The sequence below is a fragment of the Stigmatopora nigra genome, chromosome 15, assembly GCF_051989575.1.
Source record: "Stigmatopora nigra isolate UIUO_SnigA chromosome 15, RoL_Snig_1.1, whole genome shotgun sequence".
Taxonomy (NCBI): Eukaryota; Metazoa; Chordata; class Actinopteri; order Syngnathiformes; family Syngnathidae; genus Stigmatopora; species Stigmatopora nigra.
Genome location: NC_135522.1, coordinates 7,412,806 through 7,431,653, shown reverse-complemented (window position 1 = coordinate 7,431,653; position 18,848 = coordinate 7,412,806). Strand labels below are relative to the sequence as shown.

Below are 18,848 nucleotides of genomic sequence, written 5' to 3'. Positions count from 1 at the left end.
CATTGACCTTTGATATTGAAATATTTGATATAGATACATATTCACAGGATTTGGATTACTCACGTGCTGCTTATCGTCCTTTGGGTTGCCAGAGACACAATGACTAGTATCAAGTGAATACCAGCCACTTGTAAGGGCTCTACTCAGGCTGCTCAGGTGTTCTCCATGGAGACTGAAGTGAGGCTAGCCATCAGGCTTTGTTAGTCACTCAGGAACGATGACGCACATCTGCTGAGAAAACAACCTTTTGTGATGCAGCTCCTGAATTATGAGTAGAGACCAAACAAAACTAAATGAAGTCATATATCCTGCAGCACACAAGAGGCTCATAAAATACTTGTTATATAAATGGATTCTGAATCATATATCAATACCTAGAAACAAATTAATATTTAGCAGTGGTTTTACAATTTACCATCCAAGTACCAGTTCCTAAAATACTTCAAGTACCATTATAGTGGCATATTTTTAAATAAACTATCATCATAGTCCTCAGTTTAAATGTAGATGGTGAATTTAAAAACTGCAGACGCTAAAGTTATAATTATCGTAATGGTTCATTTATTCATTAGGACGTCTAATGCAAACAATGGCCGCCAATGAGTTAATACGTTTCAGTTGTTAAAATGTTAATTTAAAACTATCTAAATGAATATCCATAGATGTATTCTAACAAACCCTGAAACTATTTCAATGTATTATCTAAACATTTAATTAGAATTTAGCCATTGATGGCAATATAAATCCAATTTATCTGGATTGGGAGGGCAGCAAAAGAAAATTCCGGTTCAAATGGATTGGAATTGGATTATAATGACATTCGCATCAGCAGGATAAGAAGAGCCGCCTAATTGGGGATCTGTCATAGTTAAGGGCAATGATAGAGTTAAATATTCCAAAATGTACTGAAATCTTTGATAAAAAGCTGAACTATTTGCACTGTAGTACACAGTATAAATGAAAGTATAAAACTATCTTTAATTTCAAAAAACATTTGCATTTCACGCCATATACATAGTCAATAAAATGTGTTGATAAAGAGCAATACAAAATTTGACACCCTGAACTTAATTGCATTGTAGCTTTGTTGTTACATGCAAACAAAAGCAAACCCGACCCCCAGAATGTATATTTATATATACGTAAAAACAAAAGCTAAACTAATACACACATTTTATGAGGAAAAAAATATACATGCTGGTGCATTACCTGGTGTGTAGATGTTTACTACACTGCAAATATACAATAAGCTTAGACAATGTTAAGTTCAGGGGGCTGTGTAGTAGTATAAATAAATATTTGGGATGCACGGCACGTCTTCTTTGAATGTAAAACCCTCTTTCAGACTTGTTATGTGAAACAAAGTACATGTTGGGTTCTATAAAGGCATTCAGATATTCTTCTGGTTGTAGTTACCAGTAACACTACTCAGCTGGGGCATTCTTGTTCTTCTTGTTCAGGACCTTGCGGAGGCTCTCTGGCATGAGGTATGGCCTCTCCGGACTGCCGTCATTCCGCTCAAGATCCTCCACTAAAGAAAGACAAAAAAAAACAGATGTTTGTTCACTATGACATTATTGGATACATTTTTTTTACTGTACCAAACAAATGGGAGACGCTCTAACTACTTCGAACAGCACATTTGATATAATAATCTTCATTCTTTTAGCCATTGATTTTACTTTATTATATCAAGTACATCCCCAAACATGTTTAGTTATGGGATTCTACCATCAAACTAATGTATATAAATTCACAGTAAAAACTGAAACACGGTACAAGGCAATTAAAGCTCCTGGGTCATCATTTATTAGTACACTTCTTTTTTTTTTTAAGCTGATCAATTCTAAACCTTGACATTCAAATATGCATTCAGGCGATCTTTAAATTACGAAGTTAGGCACATATGTGGTTTCAAATGGCTACTGGCCAGGAGCATAAATACGTTACCTACGACCATTCCGTTGAAAACTCCAGGCAAATGGAGACATTCCACACATGTAATTTAGAGACATGTCTTGAGTCAAGTATTCAGCACCCTTAAAATAAGTCCAATGTTCCATAAACCTCCCCTGTTTATGATACTTGCCACTTGTGAGCATGCCCAAATGAGACCCATCTCCTTAGTTTTAAAGAATAATCTAAGTGTCCTGGTCAAAAGAACTCCTGACTACTAAAGAGGTGTCCTCTTCAATAGCCTGTTGTTGCTGCTCATTGTTTTCTTCATCTTGTAGCTGATCAGAAGATGGTGGACCATCCGGCATGTTCTTCCAGAGAATCTCTCGAAGAGTAGCGGACATATAATAAGGCCTCGCTGCTGAACCGTCATTACGTTCCAGGTCTTCACCTGAATTTGTGTGTTTGTGTATAAATGTGTGATGGTTAATGAATGCATGAGACATTTAGTAATGAAAGTAAGGTGAGAAAGTATTAAAATTGGCAGAGGGGCAAAAGAGGAAATCCATTGAGTGGCGTGAAGGAAAGCAAGGAGGGAAGAGACAAAAAGAGACAGTCAAATAGCAGGCAAGCAAGCAAAAAGTTCCCACAATCAATTCTTATTTTAAAAAATTACATATTGTAGTTTTAAGCCAGACAATGTTATTATTATTATTATTTTTTTGAATGGTAGTTTCATTAATGGAAACCATTAACATGCAGACAGCCAACACCAAACACACAACACCCCCAGTTGTTTTTCTGTGTTCAACATTATTGTCAATTTAAACCTACGCGCGTGTATGTATCCTACATTGCGTGAATGTTGTGAGGGATGAATAAAGAGGTCCTACTACTTACAGAAGCAGAGGAAAAGTGTGTCCACACACATAGCATACACACTGAAGAATCCATGGGCAATGAGATAGGAGCCAACAACCACAGTCTAAAGAAAACAAAATTGATTAGTTGCCCATTCCTAGTGATGAAGCATTTAGATCAGAAATTGTTGACAACTCAAGTGACTCACCAGAATCGGTACCCAGTAATAATGGAGATGGGGGGCAGTGTCCTCAAATGCTTTCACTCTCCCAGAGAAGAAGAAAAAAGCAAAAACACCTGGAAAGGTAAAAAAAAAAGTTTCAACAGGGTCATTGTCTTCTACTGCATTGGAACATTTCATTAACACTAAAGAGTTTAATTTTGCAAAGCCCAACAATAAGTTATATACAATCAATGTCTGTTTGCACAACTATAAAAAGGGAAGTGCTTGGGAAGCCTTTCAAAACCAGCATGAATTATGCAGACAATACTCACCCACGAGTCCAACAACGAGCAATTTCCCCAGAAACAAGAGGAAATCTGTTACTTTGTCCAACACAGCCACCCTACATGTGAAAAAAAAAGAATTGTGACCGTGTTCAACTTGACGTGAAAATATATTAGCTTTAGAAATATGATAAAAACCTAATCATGTTCCTCATGAGTAGGAAAAAGGCATCTCTGGCAGATGTGCAGAAGTTTTTTCCATATATTGCCACCTGGAGACCAAATATTGAAATACATATTATTAGAAAGCAATACTACATAGAGTTGGATCAATCAAATGCAGCCAACTCACCATAATGTAAGCATTTCTATTTATAAACTTGATGCATTTCTCTAGGCACCAAAAACAGCACTTCATACAACACATGAGAAACCTAGTACACTTATTATGGGCTCCTGGAATGAGGGGTGGAAAAACAAAATATTAACAAGTGAGTCAATACAATATTTAAAAATAAAAAGTATCAGATGCTGACATGCAAACTTTGTGCAACTTGCTCATTTAAAATATTTTGAACAGACCATAAGACTTACTCACAAGAGTACATCTTAATGTCATAACGTCTACAGAAGTGACTTACCTTTAAGTTTATGATCCAAATATTCCAACAAAACTCTAATGACCTGGATAATTGAAAGGATCAGAGAACCAAATGCCAGGGTTCCTGTGTGATACCTGAAATGATACAATACCCATTGACAATGAATGATACCCAATCTTGTGATGCTTTGCATCCTTCTCCTTTAAATTTAAACGCTTTTATCAGTAGTAGACTATTGGCAGCTAATCAATGAGTTAAAGACACAGGTAGTAATGGGCAACTGAAAGAAGGTGCATTTTAAAAAACACAAACCTGAGAGATCTTCCGAGAGAAGAAAAGAGGGGAAAGGAAGGCATGTCATCTGGCTTGACAAAAGCCCAGTAGTAGGAGGCAAAGGCCCCTGCTAATGTCATCTGTCCCAGCGCTGTGACAAAGTTGGCACACCAAAAGAAGAGGAAGACGTTGTAGAACTGCAAGCCAATCAAGTATTTGTGGTAGACAGTCTCCCCCCCATAGAAGGCAAAAAGGCACTCCGAGTCAGGGCACTGAACTTTCATGGCTGTGGTTGTGTAGTTCTGTACATAGACATGCAAATAAATCCACAAAATATTCAATGACATTACATAAAGAATAAAAAGCTACATGATGAAGGAAATATTTAAAAGAATAAAACTTACAGCTGGATCACATGTTTTTCTTGAGTGCTCACATGAACTCTCGTTGAAAACTTTATAAACTGGTTCATTAGAAGTAGACAGGAAACTGAAAGGTTATGTTCAGGACAACAATTAAGAGGATAAATGCAGCAGATTAGGCTTAGTTCTTCAGGCTTTAGAAGAAAGCCTTTTTTTACCTCATTTTCAATGCAACTCCTCCTTTCAAATAAACCAAGTACTTCATTTGGAATATAAATAACGCTGAGAAAAAAAGGATACACAGCAGTGGTAGCCCAATAGGCGATGACTATAGCCAGAAGTAGAAAAGTAAACAATGGGTAAAGGAGGGAACACATCACATGTCCAACAGCCCTGTGAACAACACCGTCATTCAATACATTTAGTTTATATTAAATTACCAAGTCCCTGGCAGCTCAAAATTTTGACACATCTGTTCAGTACTCTATTATGCCAGCTACAGCTAGAAGAGTTTGCTTACTTGCTGGCTTCTTTGATGAGTGCAATGGCAATTAGGATCCTTTTTCGGAGAAAGATGAGAAGCAGGATAATGATAACTTCGACTATGGCAAGAATGATCACTAAAAGGAAGAAAATAAGTCATTTTTAGAGGGCATTTGAAACCACATTTCCTAACACTTTAAATAAATGTGATAGAAACCTGATCTTGCACTTTCAATATCTTTGAAAACAGATCTTACTTTAATAAGTGTATTCAATAAGTTTCCCCACATCTGCTTACATATGCTTAGTGCATGTTTAACTTACTGAAAGCCAGCCAGGTCTGTCTGATTTGAAGGTAAACGGCAAAGTCTGTCTGAAAGCCAAGGTCCTGCAAGGTCACATCAGCACCAGGTGTTCCCTCAAGGGCAGCGTATTCCATGTAGCAGTGGAAAATACCTGAGTAAAATATTTGGTAGCAAATGTTTAGGGTTTGATTGGAATTGGTAGGGCAACTTTAGACAGTTAAACGTTATTCTAGTCAATTTTTAAGGCAAATATCAATGGATGGCTGTGATTTTTAGTAAGTCTTACCATATCCTATCACTATTATAACCAAGGCTACCATGACCCAGATCATGATCCCAGCCAAGAATCGGAGGAGGACAATGAAAACCAGGCTTAGGACCGTTGCAATCACCAAACCTCTGGAGAGCGTGACAAGAATGAAGAGAAGAGTAAGAAAGGCAGTACATTTGGGATAAAATAACCTTGGGTTAAATATCTCAATACAAAACAGTATGATACACAGTTTGGGGTTGAAAAACAAGGATTGTAAAGTAAATACTAGGATATACCGCCACACGATTGGAGCAATTCAGCCCACAAATATATTAGTGTATTGATGTATGTCAGGCCTTTTTGGAGTTCACGCTCTAATTTATACTTGGAAGAACATTACTTTGCTTTATCCATAAACTTAACATCGAAGGAATCTTACATCAGTATCCAGTACCAAGACTGGGTATAATCCTCAAAGATTTTCATGACCACTTGGCGCGCTTCAATCACCACTGTTGCATTCCTGTTGGGGGGAAAAGGACCGAGATCATATGAGGGAAAGATTAATATATAATTTAACATTTTCAGCGCCATTGGAGATGATAGATGGCAAACTCTTTTCATCCAATGCTGTATATTGACAATTAGTCTGTCATTAGTCGAGGTCTTAGGCTTTTGAACTTGGTCAATCCATTCAAATGTAGGAAAACCTCTGTTTTATTTTGCAATAACAACTCAAGCACTCACTTCACTCCAGCAACAAGATCCTTGGCATCTCTAATGCTAGTTCCATCATCAAAGTGAGACATGTTTCCAACAGTTATCACTCCTCCCTTTTGGCCCAAAGCTGGGAAGCATCTACGGGTGACTACAAGAAAGAAGCAAAAAAAAAGTTTTAAAAGCCTATATTGTGCATTAACTCCATGTTCCTTGCAAAATATTAAAATTGCAGATTGTTTTCACAGAAAATGCATAGATGCCAAATGAGGTTTGACAAAAACATGTAGACTGAACTCACAAGGCTTGCTAGGGGTCAGCATGGCAGGACACAGGCCCTGTCTTAAGATTTCAGTTACAGCCTGAAACATCATTGAAACTGGTAAGACAGTGCATGAGGGAACATTTATTTCTGTTAAAAATACCTATATGATAGATTTAAAGGTTACTATGAGCAGAACTCAAAACCCACCATTGATTTACTCACGCCCTCCTTGCAGAAGGACTTGTAGTAATCAAAGTCTTTTCCATTGCTATGAGCTTTTATCAATGTCATGAACTTCTGAGGACACTTTTCCACACACATCTAATAGGGGAAGAAAGTTGCAGAGGGTTAGGTTAGGTTATTAGGTAACCTCAGGTTATACGCCCATCAATATACACTATATTTACCTGGGTGGTTGGACACTGGAACTCCAGTAGCACCATGGGGCTGGCACACTTCATGATGTTGAAGTAGAATAACAGTGGCTTGTTCCTGATTAAAGCAAAAATAATACAAGATTTCAAGTCCAAGTCATGAATATAGGAAATAGATTTTTTTCCCCCCTAAAGACAGATAATAGTATGTGTCATTGATATTAACAAGTACCCTCCCATGAATCTACAATTCCAGAATTTACTGCAGGTTTCAATATTCTTAAGAGGGGGGCACAAATTCTTAGTACAAAATCATGCGTGCAACAATACTTTTATAGTGTTTGTTTGTGTGTTTGTGTACTCACTCAAGTGGCGTGCCAGCCTGCCCGCAGAACTGACCTCTGCTGTCTGTGGGATAGATCACCTTCCTGGGATCACCCTGTGACCAAGCTTAAAAAAAATAAAAGAATTGTAGGTAAATTCAAATTATAGAACATATCTGTGAAGAGAGTATAGAATATATGGCCTCTCTCCTTACCAAGAATTCCAACTCCAATGTAACATAATATGGCAAGAATGAAGAGGATGCAGCATACAATGTCTGTGCAGCTCCTGGAGACAAAAGCATTTTTTTCCCAGGATTTTTGGAGGATATGGGATTTGGATTCATCCTTTATGAGCAAAATACTAATAATAATTAAATCAACTCTGTCTCACCTGTTCTGAAGTGGGCCTTTGAATGTTGGATCATACTTCCTAGGCTCACCTGTCAGAATGAGAGTTAGGATTAACCAATATTCCCACAGAAAACCACAATCATCAGCGCCCATACACATCCAAATCTACTTCAACTGAGAGAAGTACCAGCAAATGAACGAATTGAACGTCAAAAGGTGACACATATTTGAATTTATAGCAGAATGATGAAAAGAGCTACATGACTTCTATCATTGTCAATGGCTTAGAAAAAGAGCCACTCTTCTCTAACTAATAAAATGAGAATTCAAGGCACTTTAAACTGTAACTCCTTTAACTATCAAAGTTATATGTTTACATAGGTGTAGTGATTGATCTTATTATTGTTTTTGTCCAATGTCATGTTTTCTGCTTTGTGGTATAGCTGTGTATGAGGTGAAAAGTACTATATACAATATCAAACTTCTTAGAAAGGAACTAAATTTAGAGTACAGTAGCAGCGTGCTCCCAGCCTCCTCCCATTTTCCACACAGGCGGACACGCCTGGCAACCCAGCAAATTCCTCCCTAGTGACTAAGCAAAACCAAAGAAAGAATAAGTGGAAGAAAGGCAGCAACAATATGGCACTTGTTATTTTGCTGTGCTATATTAAAAAGAGGAATGGGTCTTCTAATTAATTTGTCAAAAAACAAAACTGATTTTAATTAAATTGTTTTTTTCTCTAACAAGGAGGTCTGATTACTTTGATCTGCATTCAAATGCCATTTTTATTCAAATTAAAACTCCTCAGTGTGAAGGACTAATGTAAAAGTCAATATTAGAAAATGCCAGTATCACAACTTCAAATAGGAAAGATTAGTTTTATATTGAATGAGACACAACAAGATTATAAATATCAGTATATCAAAAGATAATACTATTCATTGTAAAATAATAAAATGATAAAATGTATAACCAATTAATGGACATTTATACGCGATGTAAAATGGATCACAGTCTGGATCCAAGAGTATTCAAAGGTGCGTCTTTGCATACAAAGTATGGATGCTTTTAAGGAGATTAATGCTGCAGCAAGTACTTATTACAGTGGCTCTAAGACAAACCACTTCCTGCAACATGGAATGCTTGTTGTTGATTGAAAATGACACCAGAGTCAGTGTCATTTTCAATTGTTTTGTTGAAAAAAGAGAGGCAAAAGACTTAAGAAGGTCGAGCTTTGAGCAAATTCAGTGCTTTCTCCACGTTGTTGCAGAATCCGGTACGTTATAAACTGAAACCACTTAGTGGTTGGACCAGCGAGGCCTAGTTTTCATCTTTTGTAAAATTAGATCAATTCTAAACTGCAAGCAGTTAGCACATCAGTAGTGGTAGATGAATTGTTCAAGCAAAGAAAAAGAAACCAAAAGTTGGTACGGCTCACACCTTCCGTTCACACCTGCATAATCAGGAGCAAGTACTTAGACATTTCTCCCAAAGCTGATGAGCTGATAACCAAAGTTTAGGTATAACTAACATTGAATCACTACTAAACTTTTGATTTCACAACACAGACTGAAAATATATTCTGACGCATAAGAAAGAAGGAAGAGAAATTACCATTCTTTCCATAAAATTGGCCTTCCTGGGGCATCTTGGAAAAACTTTCTGTGCCAGATGTTGAAATGTGAAGAAAACCCCAGTTGTTTTCCTTCCAAAAAACACTTCTGGCTCTTTGTTTCCACTAGTAAAGTTTTTCAAATGTCAGGGACAAGTACGGATCGTGTGGGTGGAAACCAGTTTGACTTGTCCTGGTAAGCCTGGCCAGATAACAACGCTCCACCTTATTCGTTCCCCCTTCTGTGACCAGACTGTTTTTTCCTGAAACAAAGAGTGGCTCTTCTCAATCTGGTTCCCACCTGTGTCACTCCTCCCACCTCTAAATGAAGTCTCCACTCCCCCTCTCTCTCTCTCTGGTTTCTTGTTAATCTACTCCACAAAGAAGAAAATGTGCAAATTGAGAAGCAGGAAGTCTGGGAGGAACACAGAAGAGGCGTGTCCTGTGTGAAAAAATGGGCAGGAACTTATGGGGAAAATACAATAAAATAAAAGAAAGTTGCTTGTTTATGTTATTAAAAACATGTGCTTAAGACATACTTGGAAATGTGGACTAGGAGTTGTGTAACATTTGTGAAACAATGATAACTAGCTGTATCTCTATGGAAGTTCTGATAGTGGGATGAAATGCAACTCATTTCCTTTGTGTCATCATCATCATATCTGTCAGCTTGCATTGACATGTTAAAATCCAAATATGTAAACTTGCCTCGGTGATATTGCGTCGATAATCTCTGTCATCACTAGTGACGTCGGAAAGATACTGAATAAATTCATGATTTTGGTAGAGCCAAGAGTGTGAATAAATGCCTATATTTTCATTAAATGACAAATATAACTAAAGCATTTCATTGATGTTGTTTTAATAATTTAGCATTGATGTGCATTGATTTGCATGATAGAAGGTGCAGCAGCCATCCATTCATACAAGAAAATGGTTTAATTGTTAATAGTAAATTTAAGTGGATGGTTTTGAAGATGCAGAGTTGATGTGATTGTGAGATTATTTTTTGTCTTTTCTTTCAAAAATTCTTTCCAGAAAGCTAATCCAATTCTACGTTTTTCCATTTCCACATGTATCTAATTTAATTTTGCTGGCTGGCATTGCAGCAATAGACATTCATCCATTTAAACTGGGAGGGTTGTCATCTAATAAACCAATTTGTATTCAATGTCAACCCTCCAAGTTCAAATGGATTGGACGTCTAATAGTGAAACACTGATTTGAATTCACGGCGGAAGGACAAAAACAGCCACATTATCGATCACCTAACAGTGAAAGAGTTCCTTTTTGTGACGAGACAGATGGACAGCTTATCCTCACAAGGATCACGGGGGTGCCTATTCCAGCAAACTATGGGCACAAGACAGGGTACACCCTGAATCCAGCCAATCGCAGGGCGGCACAAGGAGACTGACAACCATTCATGCTCACAGTCATACCTAGAGGCAAAATAGAGGGACCAATCAGCCTTCCATGCATGTTTTTGTAATGTGGGAGGAAACCGCAGAACCCAGAGGAAACCCACGCAGGCCTGGGGAGAACATGCAAACTCCACACAAGAGGGCCGACCTGGAATCAAACCAAGGACCCCAGTACTGTGAGTCCACACAAGAAGTGAGACAGAAATCCAAATTCTAGACCACGTTTCCAAATGACATTTTGATCTAAAGCAGGGAGTAGGTCTTCGAAGGCTCTTATTCGGACTGGCAGATCCCTGATCTATAATTAATCTAACATGTTGATGTGATCAAACTGTGGCCGTAATATCTGCAATGTCGTGACGCTGGTCACGGGCAATTCAAATTTATTAAAAAAGTAAAAGAAGTAGTATTGGTTTACTGTCCTTCACTAATGTCAGAATGCTGCACACAGTGAAACAAACGCTTCTTTCTGTACATGGTTGGATTGAGCTGCACTTCTGAAGCCTCTGGGCAAAATTAGATTGACAGGCTGAAATCTGGCTGGAGAAAGATAAATCGAACATCTAAATACACAAACCGCAAGTGGTGTGGTCAATAGAAACAATGAATTATAGAAAGTATTCTTGATATGCCAATTAAACAAACAAAAAATATCAAAATAAAATTATTTGATTTACACTTTCTTGAATGGTATATAAGTCAGACAAAGAGGTCAAGGGTAAACATGCATTTTAATGTTAAGTTTTACTCTTTTCATGTTCGAATAAAGTCATGAAAGATGTCTGCAGGAATCTGTGTGCATAAACTCATTCATGCATATTTTTTTTGCTTTTATTGTTTATATAGTGGATAAGAATATCTTTAGAAATAAGCGATAAGAAGGCCTAGTTATATTGGACCGCTCCCTCCACAGTTCCTTAAGTGAAGCTGACCTGGGTGAGATTGACTTTAGAAACAATTTTCTCCACGAGATGGAAAGGAATCTCAAAAGATAGCAATTATGTTAAAGTGAAAAAGAAAAGTATCACCTATTCATATTAGGTCATCTAGACAAGCTCAGAGTTTAAGTATATGGAGTCAAATTTGCATTTCATTCATTCATTTGATGTACCGCTCATTTTCACAAGGATCGTGGAATTATTTTGATTATATTATGTTTCAGTAGATGATTTTAAAATACATACCAAATCCAGTGAAATGTGAATTTCTTTTAAATCACAAACAAAAAAAGTACTACCAAAGCTCATCAAACACCAAAGGAATACCATGCCCAAATCTAATACTGATGCAATCGTTAACAAACGGCACAAGAAGTAACGTTACATAGAATTTAAATCATGCTTCAAAACACTTCTAAATACGGCCTCTAATTATGGCTCACCCGCAGCTGGGCAAGGCTGTTTCAGATCCTGTTATTCTGAAGTTTTCTTGGGGTAAAATTACTTCATCATGTGGAAGTACTCAGAACAGAACCAATAAAAAGCTTTCTTCAGTTGCTACTTTAAGATTTGTTCCACATTTCTACAGTGTATGTTTTCTACATACTTCTGCATTCTGCATTTATTCCAATAATAAAAATTGATGTTTTTTTTAAATCAGATGATGAAAGTTTGGGAAAACTTTGGTTGTCTTACCATCACTGCATTGTATTCATAAAATACTGTTTAATCCAGTACATCCCAACACGAGAGAAAAATATAATATTATGGGAGTCAAGTAATTTTGTTGCCTCTTTTTGTGTTCTTTGAACCCAAAGTTGTTTGGTTTCATGAGTGTCAACTTTTGTTTTGGGATGAAATATGAATAAATTATGATTCCTGTCACTCAGGTGATTTTCGAGCATTACTCAAAAGAGTCATTTCCTCCAAGGAATTTGTAGAGAAATCAACACTCATCATTCTGTCTTAGAGCTGATGTATCAAAATTCAGAACATAAATATTTAGGTATATACATATCATATTTGCACACATACACACACACACACACACACACACACACACAAACAAGAACCCTCAGAGTCATTGGCCCATTGTCTGCATGCAGTATGCAATTGGAAATATGGAAGATGTATATATTTATTACACAATTTTAAAAAAGAGAGATTGAATTTTTGCATATGCAATATCACAGTAGTATAAATTGATGTATTTCTGTTAATAACAAATAATCACAGTAGATTATATAGGTTTATAACACAAAAACAACACAAGTCAACGTTGCACAACTATGTAATTTTAACACACAAGAAGGACATGGAAGCAAGCTGGAAAAAAATACATATATAAAATTGGGCTGGTCGCCTGCCAACGCCAAGAATGTGGAACCAACTGGACAAGCAAAGGATATTTAATGTATTAGTACCCCATGCCCAACAACAACAATAGAAGACACGCCCCAACATATTTCAAAACTGTACATTCCGACATCATATTGTGAACTTTATATACCTAGTGGTAAAAATCCTTAGCTATTTTTAAAACCTATATATATATACACTGTAGTTTAATTGCCACACAGACAAAGCAGGGTGGGAACGAGTGAAAGTGGTATGCGGTTGCCAGCAAGATCGCACAAGTAAAGATCGAACCCATGGCTTTAAATCCCATCAAAGATGTGTGTTGATGTGTGTTATTGTGAAGAATAACCCAATTTAATGTGGCAATGTTTGGAACAGCTGACATCTAAAGTCGATCGTGGTTCACAATGAAATGGGGAACATCACCAACCCACAATAAAATATTCAAGTTACCGTATTTAGGTTTCTCTTCCAGCTCCATCTTAGCTTTGTTCTTGTCACACAAAACGTCTCATAGGCGATGACTTAAGTGGATTTTCTGGATCCGGGTCCTGATCGTCAAGGACTTCTGTCCATTTGTCCACTGGGTAAAGTCCGCTCCAAAATCTTCACTGCTGTACTATAGAAAACGCTGTCCTAAGGGGTATTTTTCCCAGGAGAAACTGACCAATCACAGCACAGTGCACAAATGAGTGACATGAAATTTTACGAATAAGCAAACAGCGGAACGCGATGGTGTTTTGCTTCTTCATAACAATACCGTTATAAGTGGCGGAAGCATACATGGTTAGAGCTTCTGTGATGTACCACTTTTTTGTTTATTTTAAAAAAATAGAGCAGACCTTTAAATTTATGTATTTTTCTCCCGATCCCCTGCAAATTAATTGTAGTCTAACACCGAAATGGCCCCACCCTCATTGTAGCGACTTGGCGTTCATTATATTGGTCTATTAATTTCCATACAGCATGAATTAATAATGCAATCTTTTTATTTGTAATGTAGACACATTTATGTCTGTTTTTTGTCAAAAGCATACACTGAGCCCTAAACCTAACCCAAAATTAACGATTTCATTGTACTGGTACCAATGAAAAAAAACAATGTGTATACGTGTGCGATGCGAGAGTTTTTATTAGTTTGTTTTCTTTATTTTATTATTATTATCATTTTATTTCTAGCGAGTGAGCTTCCTTCCTCACACGCCCCTGTTCATCAGCCAACCAGAATTAAAGTCGGTCATTAATGTAGCTGACGGTAACATAACTAATTTAACAAAGATTTTAAAACGCTATCCATATATCATAGAGTATTATTTAAATAAAAACACCCAAAATAGTTCACTTTGAAGGTGAAAATCTACTAAATAGAGCCACGACTACATGTGACCTCCTGTGCGTGTTGACGTCATCATATACGCTGTCAAAGTGACTCCAGGACAAACGTTTTTCTTCGGAAAACAGGTAAATTAAGTGTGATTAGAGTTAACGCATAATTTTCTTAACTATTGAAAACTCTAGCCTTCACTTACAAACTGTTTTCTGTGAAGCCGATTTCTAGATTTGTTGTTTTAGCTTACAATACTGAATTAGCATGCGTGTTGTTTTTAGCCTGCAGTCGTGAGTTAGTTGTCTTGTTTGTCATCAACGATATGATTTGAATGATATTTCGATGATATTTGGCTGCACCATGCTGTTCCCTCATTGCCTTTGACAAGGATCGACGTCAACAAACAATAAAACGATCTCATCGCAAACGTACACAAATTGTTTTTATTTTTGTATTGGTTACCCATTACGTTGAAATCGTGAACAATTCTTGTTATTTTTTTCATGTGGTGCTAAGCAAAGATTTAATTTTGGGTTCGGGTTGCTGTCCGCCTTAGGGTTGCTTTCCGCCTTAGGGTCGCTGTCCGCTTTAGGGTCGCTGTCCGCTTTAGGGTCGCTGTCCGACTTAGGGTCGCTGTCCGCCTTAGGGGCGCTCTCCGCCTTAGGGGCGCTCTCCGCCTTAGGGGCGCTCTCCGCCTTAGGGTCGCTCTCCGCCTTAGGGTCGCTGTCCGACTTAGGGTCGCTGTCCGCCTTAGGGTCGCTGTCCGCGTTAGGGTCGCTGTCCGCGTTAGGGTTAGGGTTTTTTATTTTTGTTTCTGTCAGCGTTAGGTTTATATTTAGGGTTAGGGTTGCTGTCAGCGTTAGGTATACATTAGGGTTGCTGTCAGTGTGAGGTTTACCTTAGGGTTGGGGTTGGTGTCAGTGTTAGGGTTAGGGTTTAAACACATTAAATGCTACTTCACTTGACTATAATTTTCTTTTCTTCCCATTTGAAGGTATACTTTGTAATACATTGAAGATTTATAATGGCACTGAGGACCGTGTGTCGCCTCTTGGCTCAACCCCAGAAATTTGCTACTCTGTCCCTCACCCGAGCTCAGAGTACTGCAGCATATGTTAAATTGGGTAAGTTATCCCTTTGGTGAACCTTTCATTGAATTTATTTCTTGTTCATGTTCACTCACACATCAATGCATGAACATGTCATACAGTACAGTGCAATAAGAAATGCAATACCTCAAGCAAAGCTAGTTCCACACAAAGTAGGTTAAAAACAGGCCCCTTTCGTAATATGGCTTTTTAATCTATTCATTTGCTCATTCATGAGCTGGTGCGCTACCAGCATTTATGTCTATGGACCTCTCTTGTGCCACATGGAAGATTTAAAGCTTTCATTTGTAACCACCTTATTCTTCACCTTTTTTATTTTTCTTACTTTCTTCAGATGGAGAGAAAGCTGAAAAGTCTAAAGCGTGTAAGTTGAGAAATGTTTTTGGCAATAAGGATGAGTCTGAAGGTTAAATATGGTGTGCTCCTAATTTAAATGCCAACAGCTAAAGTCCAGTTCAACTGGCGTGATGCTCTGGACTTGGAGGGACTCCTGACAGAGGAAGAGGTACTTATCAGGGACTCCTTTAGGACCTACTGCCAAGATAAATTGATGCCTCGCATCATTTTAGCAAACAGAAATGAAGGTAAGACTTGTACTACATTGTGTTTGAGCATTTCGCATTTTGTTTTCTTCCATTGGTCTTGCCAAGACAATTTTGTAAATTGCTTATTTGATTTTTGGTAGCATTTTCCTCCACATATAGGCTTGCTTGAGGAAAAGAAACACTGTCCATGAAGGTTTTATTTAGTTTAGTGTTATGTGTTTTTTTTTAATCAGACGATTATATGATAGTTATATTTGAAAAACTTACAACTGTCATATTCTTTAAGTGTTCCACAGAGAAATAGTGTCTGAGATGGGAGAGATGGGCGTCCTGGGTCCAACCATTAAAGGTCAGTATTCGGTCTACTTTAGAATTCCCTCCTATGGATGAAAACATTGCACACCTACAAACTTACTTAATGAATAACCTTATTCATATTTTTTTTCCATGGGATGGCAGTATCAATTGTTTAAGTGCCACATGATGTGAATTATCTCTTGTGGCTAGATTTCAATCTTCTAAATCAAAATTTATATCCTTTTTGATTTGATAACAAGGATATGGTTGTGCTGGGACAAGCTACGTGGCTTACGGTTTGATCGCCAGAGAAGTAGAGGGTGTAGACAGCGGTTACCGTTCAGTCATGAGCGTCCAATCATCGCTGGTCATGCATCCCATAAACGCCTATGGCACTGAGGAGCAGAGGCAGAAGTACCTGCCCAAGCTGGGTAAGAATAAGCAAAGCAATCTGCTGCTCTGTGAAGAATTGTTACTTATTTGTTACCAGTCAGAATCTGCTGTACATGTAAGAAACGTCACAAAAACATGTTGTTTTCACATTTAGCTCGTGGAGAGATCCTAGGTTGTTTTGGCCTGACCGAGCCAAATCACGGCAGTGACCCAAGCAGTATGGAGACCAGGGCAAAGTACAACCCGTCCAGTCGCACATACTCCCTTACCGGCTCCAAGACATGGTGAATTTTTGCTATCTAATTCTTTTTTTTTTTTTTTGTAATGCAGCTGATTTTTAGAAAATCGAGTGTGATGTGATATACTAAAGTGCCACATAGTGGCAGTCTTTGCACTCGAATTAGTGTATCCAAATCTGACTGATAAGATTTAATTTAGTTAGGCCTGACCTAAATATTGTATAATAAAGAGATATAAACGGTTCTGAAATATAAGACTTTGCCCTGATACTAATTTTGAAAAATATGCCTTACAAGACAGGCATCCTTCAAAAATTGAATGAATATCAGAGGGCGTTACTCTAGTGGTTTTGTTGCTCCAAATGACAGGATCACAAACTCTCCAGTAGCGGACATCGCAGTGGTGTGGGCAAAATGTGATGATGGAAAGATTCGTGGATTTATCCTAGAACGAGGCATGAAAGGTTTCTCCACACCAAAGATCGAGGGCAAATTTTCCCTGAGAGCATCTGCCACTGGCATGATCGTCATGGATGAGGTGGAGGTTCCTGAGGAGAACCTGCTTCCCAATGTGTCTGGACTTAAGGTAAAGGGAGTGATACATTTCTACTACTGATGTGCCAAGTACTTAAATGTCTTTTTGTCATTTGAAATTGGGTTTTATTCTTCCAGGGTCCATTTGGCTGCTTGAATAATGCTCGTTATGGCATTGCATGGGGGGCTCTGGGGGCTGCAGAGTTCTGCTTCCACGCAGCACGTCAGTACACGCTTGACAGGTCAGATAAGCAATGTCGACATGATCTTTATTTTTGTTTCATTTGCTCTGACACATTTCTGAATTCAAGACAAAGACAGTATAGCATGTTCTGGTTCTCTAAACTAGGATCCAGTTTGGAGTACCGCTAGCACGGAACCAGCTTATGCAGAAAAAAATGGCTGACATGCTGACAGAGATCACCCTTGGTCTGCAGTCCTGTTTGCAGCTGGGAAGACTCATCGATGAGAAAAAGTGAGAAGGGACCAAAGGGTTTTGATTTGGACGTCCACTCATCTCAATGGCAGTTATGATAACAACAACAATAATAATAATTGTAATATTTTCTAGCAAGTCTTAACCAAGCCTGTGTGTGAGCAGGGCGGCTCCAGAAATGATCTCCATGCTAAAGAGGAACAGTTGCGGTAAAGCTCTGGACATTGCAAGACAGGCCAGAGATATGCTGGGGGGAAATGGCATCGCAGACGAGTACCACATCATTCGCCATGTTATGAACTTGGAGGCCGTCAACACATATGAAGGTGCATAGAGCCACAAATTGACAGCGACGGTCAATGAATTCAAATGGTTATTACATATATGTTTTTTTTGCCTATTGTTAATGTCCTGTTATTTTCTTCCTCCCTATCCACAGGTACACATGATATCCATGCATTGATCTTAGGCAGAGCAATCACTGGACTGCAATCCTTCACTGTTGACTAATACATGCAAAATTATTTGGCTGCTTTCAACTGAAAGGAGTCAGCTGGGACAAATGATGGACATGTCTGTTTTCTAATATAACTTCAGTCTATTTGATCATTGGTGATGAGTCCCAGATTTTCATTTATTCTGTTTAAACAAAATTGAACAATTACCAGTAAATCAATGTTAGATTTGGTGTTGTTATGGATTAAATGAAATTCAGTTCTTTTAAAAATGACACTTTCAAGTGCAACTATTTTGTAATGGTTCTTGCAGTCATGACTCATCATGATGTTTCAGCACTTTACTGCCTTTGTGTTGTTTGCTAGAGGTCAATTTTGTATTATAGTGCTTTAAATAAAAATTATTTAATAGTTCAAACTTGCCACATGTTGCTGTGATTTTCTGCCTCACAAATTTTCCCTCAATCTCACTACAGCAGCTTTACATTAATATTTAAAGCCATTTTAAATAGGGGGCAGTTACAATTGGAGTTCAAAAGAACTCATATTAGCCTATCTCTGGGTTTATTCATATATATGACATTGAAAGACATCCTCTAACTAGAAAATGCAATTTCTCGAGAAATATATGGCACTATGGGAGTGACAAAATGTATGAAAATCA

The 18,848-nt window shown here is 37.8% G+C and overlaps 2 protein-coding genes across 5 annotated transcripts; one reads left to right on the top strand and one right to left on the bottom strand.

Annotated features, from left to right (window-relative positions):
* Positions 1-954: 954 nt before the first annotated feature.
* Positions 955-13,484, bottom strand: LOC144208735 (choline transporter-like protein 2). 4 transcript variants are annotated; one of them, XM_077734738.1, is made up of 22 exons: positions 13,303-13,482; positions 7,556-7,604; positions 7,377-7,450; positions 7,204-7,288; positions 6,872-6,956; positions 6,672-6,785; positions 6,501-6,561; positions 6,230-6,350; positions 5,922-6,005; positions 5,516-5,628; positions 5,249-5,380; positions 4,962-5,061; positions 4,742-4,834; positions 4,484-4,568; positions 4,119-4,381; positions 3,846-3,940; positions 3,557-3,660; positions 3,403-3,476; positions 3,253-3,323; positions 2,966-3,054; positions 2,797-2,881; positions 955-1,531 (listed from the first exon to the last, which is right to left on the bottom strand). In XM_077734738.1, the coding sequence occupies exons 1-22, from the start codon at positions 13,328-13,330 to the stop codon at positions 1,425-1,427; spliced, it is 2,112 nt and encodes a 703-aa protein (XP_077590864.1). In that variant the 5' UTR covers positions 13,331-13,482; the 3' UTR covers positions 955-1,424. The 4 variants fall into 4 exon arrangements, with proteins under 4 accessions (XP_077590864.1, XP_077590863.1, XP_077590862.1 ...); XM_077734737.1 differs by lacking the exon at positions 13,303-13,482 and adding an exon at positions 9,131-9,528; XM_077734736.1 differs by lacking the exon at positions 955-1,531 and adding an exon at positions 1,606-2,347 and having other exon boundaries at positions 13,303-13,484.
* Positions 13,485-14,091: 607 nt separating this feature from the next.
* LOC144209115 (glutaryl-CoA dehydrogenase, mitochondrial-like) lies at positions 14,092-18,607 on the top strand. Its single transcript, XM_077735337.1, has 12 exons — positions 14,092-14,310; positions 15,171-15,300; positions 15,620-15,649; positions 15,729-15,869; positions 16,117-16,179; positions 16,388-16,558; positions 16,675-16,804; positions 17,129-17,345; positions 17,432-17,535; positions 17,643-17,768; positions 17,895-18,055; positions 18,169-18,607. The coding sequence occupies exons 2-12, from the start codon at positions 15,201-15,203 to the stop codon at positions 18,237-18,239; spliced, it is 1,314 nt and encodes a 437-aa protein (XP_077591463.1). The 5' UTR covers positions 14,092-14,310; positions 15,171-15,200; the 3' UTR covers positions 18,240-18,607.
* Positions 18,608-18,848: the final 241 nt, after the last annotated feature.

What these genes read in the sequence shown, in the direction of transcription:
- LOC144208735 (XM_077734735.1), bottom strand. Translation starts at nt 9,164, where the DNA reads ATGCCCCAGGAAGGCCAATTTTATGGAAAGAATG. An exon ending in AGGGCGTGAGTAAATCAATG is followed by an intron (nt 6,562 to 6,671) that starts GTGGGTTTTGAG and finishes ATGATGTTTCAG; the next exon opens with GCTGTAACTGAAATCTTAAG. An exon ending in GAAAAACATGTGATCCAGCT is followed by an intron (nt 4,382 to 4,483) that starts GTAAGTTTTATT and finishes GTCTATGTACAG; the next exon opens with AACTACACAACCACAGCCAT.
- LOC144209115 (XM_077735337.1), top strand. Translation starts at nt 15,201, where the DNA reads ATGGCACTGAGGACCGTGTGTCGCCTCTTGGCTCAACCCCAGAAATTT. An exon ending in GAAGTACCTGCCCAAGCTGG is followed by an intron (nt 16,559 to 16,674) that starts GTAAGAATAAGC and finishes TTTCACATTTAG; the next exon opens with CTCGTGGAGAGATCCTAGGT. An exon ending in GGCCGTCAACACATATGAAG is followed by an intron (nt 18,056 to 18,168) that starts GTGCATAGAGCC and finishes CCCTATCCACAG; the next exon opens with GTACACATGATATCCATGCA.